The sequence below is a fragment of the Austrofundulus limnaeus genome, unplaced genomic scaffold (assembly GCF_001266775.1).
Source record: "Austrofundulus limnaeus strain Quisiro unplaced genomic scaffold, Austrofundulus_limnaeus-1.0 Scaffold167, whole genome shotgun sequence".
Taxonomy (NCBI): domain Eukaryota; kingdom Metazoa; phylum Chordata; class Actinopteri; order Cyprinodontiformes; family Rivulidae; genus Austrofundulus; species Austrofundulus limnaeus.
This window is the reverse complement of record NW_013952569.1, coordinates 1,079,751-1,087,190: the sequence shown is the minus strand read 5'-3', so window position 1 is coordinate 1,087,190 and position 7,440 is coordinate 1,079,751. Positions and strand designations below refer to the sequence as shown.

General features: G+C 39.1%; 1 protein-coding gene across 1 annotated transcript in view; it reads left to right on the top strand.

Annotated features, from left to right (window-relative positions):
- Positions 1 to 7,440, top strand: part of trpc5a (transient receptor potential cation channel, subfamily C, member 5a) — a gene marked incomplete in the record, with an annotated part of 146,999 nt that overhangs the window by 118,741 nt on the left and 20,818 nt on the right. Inside the window, 2 exon segments of the mRNA XM_014017426.1 lie at positions 2,296 to 2,491; positions 3,904 to 4,113. Coding sequence (XP_013872880.1) covers positions 2,296 to 2,491; positions 3,904 to 4,113 — 406 coding nt within the window.

The window sequence follows — 7,440 nt, the reverse complement described above, 5'->3', positions numbered from 1 at the left end:
CTCCTATGCTAACGTCAGCTTATGCATGCTAGTTGCTACCCTCTCCTATGCTAATGTAGCTTATCCATGCTAGTCGCTACCCTCTCCTATGCTAATGCCAGTTTATCCATGCCAGTCACTAGCCTCACTAATGCTAATGTCAGCTTATCCATGCTAGTCGCTAGCCTCACTAATACAAACACCGGCTTATTCATGCTAGTCGCTTGCCTCTCCAGTCCTAATGCCTTAATTAGGTAGTCTTAATTTTGGCCTTCGTACTGTGCCTTACATCCCTTCATATCTAAAAACAGTAAAACAAGAGAAGGGTGGAAAAATAAAAAAAGGGGGACAAACCCTGAGTTTCACCCCCTCCTCCTTTTCGTTGCTCTTTTTTTCCCGTCCTCTCCATCTTTCTGGTTTCATAACTGACACAATATCACGCTTGGCTGCTTCATTCATCGTTGATTTAATTCCCTATCTCTCCCGCTCTCTCTCCTCGCTTACACAACACAGAGTCCCCCCCCCACCCCTCACCCCAAACTCAAATACACACTCACAGAACCACATACCCTCAGCACACACACACCCTCACACCATCACTCACATCCTGTTTGCGAGGAAGCACAGTTTGTGTACTGATTGATACAATGATCACTCGCCTCTGCCGCACACTGCACGCAGAATAAATGCTGCAGCCCTGAATATTTTATGCAGCATAAATATACCAGCCTTCAGACCCCCCCCCCCACCCCCACCCACTTGATGTAGTGTCGAGCGCTGATGATTGTTGCTTCATCAAAAATTTAATAACCACCGCTGTAACAGCGACTGTCGCACAAAGAGACCACAGAGAGACAAGAGAAGACAAACAGAGGACGGAGACAGGTGATGGGGGGATGAAAAGAGGTAAACAAAGATGCTGAAGATTAAAAAAAGAAACTGAAAGATGGGGAAGGTCTTGCATCACAGTGAGTTGTAGAAGAAAAGAGGGAGAACGGTGTCCCACAAAGTTCTGATCCTTCCAGAAAGTTGTCTGTTCAATGACTTCACATCAAACAGTCCAGAGGAAACACAAACAAACAGGTAAACTGTCAGGATCTGTGGGCTAACAGGGGACGAGACAGAGAACTGAGGAAAACCAGCTGGATGAGAGGATGTGGAAGATGTCAGTGAAGAGCTGAGGATATCTAAAGGCAAATACAAAACCGGGTTTATATCATCAAAAACATTCCCAGAGTGTTGCTTTAACTCATTTATGCATATTTGACAAATCCTTGAATCTCATGTGGAAGCCATGTGGAGCTGTCTACAGCTTCCTGGTACAAAGCTCCGCCTATTTGTACAAAACTCCACCTATTCACACAAAGCTCCTCCCTGGAGCTCAGTCTGCTGTCGAGCTCCCGCCCCACAGAGCACCCCTCCCACAAAGCATTGCTGTGAAAACATTCTGAAGTGGGAGTGTCTGAAACAGTAGGAGGTTCTTAAAGAGACAGAGGCCAATCTCAAGGTGTTTAGTTTATGATGCAAAGTCAATTTTTTTTTGATATATACAGAATTTCTATAACAACTGAAGGTAGCATAGTTGATTGTGTTATAGAAGTGAACTATGTGCCTGAAAAATGCACAATAAACCTCCACCGCCACCCCCTTTAAAAGCTCTGGGTAACAATTTTTAACTACACCTTATTGTGCTTACTTAATCAGTAATAAACGGTTAGTTAACCTTGAAAGCATCAATAATTTTGAAGGGTTCATACTTAAGCTAGAAATTAACACGCTTATTAATGCTTCTAAAACCAACAGAGTCTTTGTATATTAATGCTTAATAACTCATGAATGTATGAATGCTCTTATAAATGTACTTTCACACCATGTGTTAGACATGTATTAATGTTAGTGTTTGAATTAAATAACACTTTACAAAAAACTACAACTGCTAATTATTGATGCGCTCCAGGATTGGTAGATAATCAATTTAAATATTCTCTAACCAGTGATACGTCTAACACATGATGTGAAAGTATATCTATATGAGGATTTATGTAAATGTACCATAGTATAGTTAATTCATGAGTTATAAAGCATGATTAAACAATGACTATGTTGATTTTAGAACAAATTAGCCTTTATGAGTAAAGCATTATGAAATGTGCTAATTAATAGGTTATCAAGTTTGAATCATCCTTAATTCATAATATTTTCGAGGTTAACTAACCATTTATTAATGATTAAGTAAGGCTAAATAACATGTAGTTATTATAAAGTTCTGTATCGTCTCTGCAGAGTTAACTGTGCCGTCTTTCTGTTCCCCTTCAGGTTGTTCGAGACCCTCCAGTCCCTCTTCTGGTCCGTCTTCGGGCTGCTGAACCTGTACGTCACCAACGTGAAGGCTCGCCACGAGTTCACGGAGTTCGTCGGGGCGACGATGTTCGGGACGTACAACGTCATCTCGCTGGTGGTGCTGCTCAACATGCTGATCGCCATGATGAACAACTCCTACCAGCTCATCGCTGTGAGTTCCTCCGTTACAGGTGTCCCAAAATGTCTGCTTTGAGACAGGAATCTGTCCTTGACAACGTCAATGTTAGGAATCCAGAGAAATGGATTCTCCAGGTTCAAAATAGGGCTGTTACAATTAATTGATCCTCATTGATTTATCGATAAAATGATTAATGATTCAATTACAGATTATCGATGCACAGTGGTGGGCACCAGCCCGCTAAAGCGCGAATCCGCTAATTGCGGACATAAATATTTCATTTGCGCTTTAGTGGTTTTACTAATTTTTATAATTCATAAGCGGATTTGCGCTTTCTAAAATTAAAATGCAGTACCGCTAATAACTAATTATTTACCAGTCATCATTATCTTGAACAGCGGAAGGTATGACTGCCAATGAATCACAACAAGCAATGAGTCTTTTTCCTGGTTAAATAAAGGATACTACTACTACTACTACTACTACTACTACTACTATTACTACTACCACTACTACAACACACGTGATCTATCCAACAGCACCCCTCCCAGATAAACACACTTATTGGAAAGGTGTACATCCTTGCTGACAGTTGCTTTCGGTCACGGTTCTGATTTCCCACAATGCTTTGTGTCTGCTTACGTAGCAGGAAGGCAATAGCAAAAACAGTTAACGTTTGTAATCTATTTTTGTATGTATTGATTTATTTTTACTTTACAATCGAAGCTCCCTTTTTAAAAAAAATAAAGTTTAAACGCTGGAGTTCAATTCAATGGACCAACGGCGTTAGAGACTCAGAAATGATTTAAAGATGTTATGCTGATGAAGACAGACATCTAGTGGTCAACTAGAGCAACTACATGGAAAACTTTAAAATCCAAGCTCTTATTTTGAAGGGAAGATAGTTTCCTGTACTCTGTGCTTTCGATTCCCATCACAAATCAAATCTGTCATGTACCCAGAATGCATCGCTTCAATTTTCCAATAAACAGTTTTAAAATTACTTTATTGATTTAATGAAAAATCTAAAAGAAAAAGACAAAGAAGCAGCCGAACTAGCAATCCTCAACAACTTTTTAAAGAATCAGCCAAACTAGCAATGCTCAACAACTTTTTATTTTTTACACCAGGAGCTAAAGGTCTGTTTCAGGAAATCACATCCCCAGCAATTGGCGGTTGTAGAATTAAGTTGTAAAAGAGTTAATACACCGCTAGTTGGCAGTTTTGTGCATATATTGTACACAAATTATTGCTAGCTAGTGTCAAATTGAACTTGTGCTTTAAAATTAGCTTCCGCTAGTTTTTCTGTGGCATAAGCGCTTTTGAAGTTGCGGACCTAAATATTTTCCTGAGCACTTTAGAAATTGCGGAGCTAATTTTTGGATTAGCGCTGCCCACCACTGTTGACACACCTCTAGTTTAAAAGTGTCCTTCCTGTCCTGCAGGACCACGCTGACATCGAGTGGAAGTTTGCTCGCACCAAGCTCTGGATGAGTTACTTTGACGAGGGCGGCACGCTGCCGCCTCCGTTCAACATCATCCCCAGCCCCAAGTCCATCTGGTACCTGCTGATGTGGCTCCACAACAAGCTGTGCAGGAGAGGCCAGCCGCCCGGGGAGAGCTCGCGCAAATGTGAAAACCTCCGGGAGTTCACGGTGAGTGAAGGCAGAGAGAGATCATCCTGATCCACTGGTGCTGCTCCGAGCTGTCAGGAGATTATCTGTGGGTTTATTTAAGCACCTGAAGGATGGCTTGGTTTGATTTTCAGTGTCTTCAGGTTTTTTTTTAATCTCAGCTTGTCATCAACACTGCAGAGGCCCCATCTGCTCTTTGATGGTTGTTGGTTCAAATTTAAATCATTTCCTGTTTGTTTTTAGTTTACTTCTTTCAATATGTTATGCTAAATTATTACTCCATGTTGACTTTAGTGAGCGTTTTGATACTTTTAGCTTTTATTTGACCTTTAGATTCTAAATAGCGATCTGCTACTTTTAGCTATTGTTTTTGCTATAGTTTTACTTAGACTTATGCTATTTTTAATTTATTTAGTTAGTTAGCCTTTTAAACGTTTAGTTTGCTTCATCAAAGCATTTTCGTACTTGGAGCCCTTGGCATGTGGTACATTTAGCTTTTAGCTGTCATTTTCTACTTGTAGGTTTTAATAGTAACTTATAGCTGTTATCTAGTAGCTATTCTGATACGTTTAGCTATTGTTTTGCTAGTATTAACTAGAATTGGGCATTGCTATTTTTTTTTTACTAGTGTTTCTTTTTATTTGTCGTTAACCTTTTAAACTTTTAATATAGATAGCATTTTGGTACTTTGAGCCCTTGATTAGCCATGTGCTACCTTTAGCTTTTAGCTATCATTTTCTGCTTTTGGGTTTTAAATAATCCTTTGTTACCTTATATTCTGCTAATTTTAGCTTTTGGCTTTTGATTTGCTAGTTTTCGCTAGACATATGCTATGTTTTTCTCTTAACTGGTGTAACTTTTAGCATTTAGTTAGCTAACATTTTAGTACTTTAAGCCCTTGGCTAGCCTTTAGCTTTTACCAAGTATTTTATACTAACCAGCAGTTAATTTTAGCTATTATGTAGCCCTAGCTACTTTTAGCTTTTGATTAGTGTTTTGTCAATTTTGCTAGGATTTTGCCAGCTTTAGCATTTAGTTTGTTTCTTAATTTATAGCTAGCATTTTTTTATTACAAGTTAACATTTAGTTACTGTTTGTTAGCTTTTACCATTCATTCTGATCATTTTAGCTTTTGTCTATTTGTTTTAGCTTTAACGGCTTGGTTTTGGCTTCAGCTGCAACTTCTAGTTTTGACAGAAATGTGGTTTTACAGGTCACTTTTAAGGATTTTTGTGTTGAAATTTTCTCACCAACCATTTCAGAAAATATAAACACGTCCTCCTTGATATTCAGAGCTGCTTCCACTTTATAATTCTTACTAACAGCATAGAAATAAAATAAAAATTCACGTAACGCATCCAGCGGAGACGGTTTATTTTTCTTTTCAGCGCTGAGCTTTATTTACTCCCATAATGCATGAATTATGAGCCACGGCTGAAGTTATTATGAAAGATTGTTTCTAATCTGAAGAGGTCACATTCCCAAACAAACAGGGCCGAGCCATAAATCAGGCTCCATTCAGGGAGTCGAGTCAGCAGCCACACTCAATTAATGACAAAAGTTCAGCTGTAAGAGAAGAAATATTAGAAAACGGCACCAAAAAAAAAATCCCTGTGAGTTTGGCTGCTTTTTAACCTTCATTCAACAAAGAAACAGACTCTGAAGTTTTCATTAAATAAAAGCCAAACAAAAACTCAGATTAATGTGTTCAAACAGAATATATTATCTAATCCTCGCTTTCAAAAGCTCTCAGGATCAGTTCATTTAAATGAATTAGTAAAATAACCACATTTCTCCAATTGAATGAATTGACTGTTCAAAGTGCTGAGGCTTTTTTTTTCTTATAACTGAGATGATTTCTATGATGGAGGACAGGTTGTTGATGTTTATTGATGATAAAGTGATTGTTGTTCACGCTGATGGACACCTGAAGTTCCCCAGGAGGAAGTAAATTAATTAAAACTCGCCTCCCGAGCAGCTTCAGGGCAAAAACTGTCTTGTTGGATCGTTCGGTTCACCGAGACCGACCTGCACCAAATATGATCAGGTTCATTGATTAGAGAACATTTTTCAGCTTAGAAATAGAGCCAGACGTTTTGTCGTAGCTTTAAATTTGGACGATTTGCTGTTCTTTGTTTTTTGATTTTCACTTGTAGGAGGTGGGCTTAAGGTGAATTAAGCTTCTCCCACATCTCTCATACACAAGATTATGAGGAAAGTTTTACCAAGGAATTTCTCATTACTTTTAATATGTTGACTGTGCGAAGTGAAAAGTGACACAATAAGTGAACGTTCAGACGAGTTCAAGTTGATTCATAAAAAACTATGCAATCATTTATTTACACAAATTGAACAAATCCTAAGTACACTTGATTGTGGGTATTCCTATAAAAAGTGTCAAAGTTAAATGAGATGAAAATCCGCGTCCGAATTTCAACTCACATCAACTCAGATTACTTATATAGAACAGTAAAACATCAGTTCTGATGTTAACAACCAAACAATTTTACTGGCACTTTTAGCTTAAGTTTTGGCAAATAAAGACAAGAAAAGGAGGAAAGTAAGGTTAGCATTTCTACAAATTTTACTTTAACAAAGTGTGGTTCAACCGGATCAGCACGTCGCTTCTGCGCTTAGATTTCCACATGACACGTCACCCCGAACACGTCAGTTTTACCTGGTGATGGCTTCTTGAGTCACCCCTGGGTAGGAACTGTCTCACCTCCGATCAGTCAGGGAACTTTTTATCGGCTCGCTTACTGTTCCTTGGAGAGTAGGTGTTTTCCAGGTAACTTTTCGTCTGTTTCAGTCCAAGCCAGAAAGATTCAAGCTGTCATCCGGTTCCTTCTTTCAAAATAAAATCTGCCCTCCAGAGGTAAAAACACACTTTAGAGACTTGAAGCCTCAGGGTGGGACCACCGACGGCGTCCGGGGTCCCTGCTGTTAAGTCTCCCCTAGTTAGCTCATGGGAAAGACCTAACAAGCCAAATTGATTCTCTCTGGAGAGAGAACTCAGCTTTCTTCCTAGTTGGAGTCAGGAAGAAGAGTGTGTCACTCAAAGGTGTCCGGGTTAGTAAAAGAAGCGGACAAACTTTGGTTCCGCCCTCAGGTGTAGAGATGAGTCAGAGAAAGAAAGATAAAGATTTGCCAGGGCGCCAGCCCAAGGTTAAAATTCTGTGGTTGTTCACAACAGGATGATAACATTTCTTCAGCTTTCTTCTGATAGACTCTAAGAGAAATCACTGCAAAACATTTATGACGATTAATTAACATTTCTGTCTTATAATCAGTTCTGAACCATTCTGTTAGTCCAGATAAATGAAAGATTTTCTCAGGAAAAATCCACAA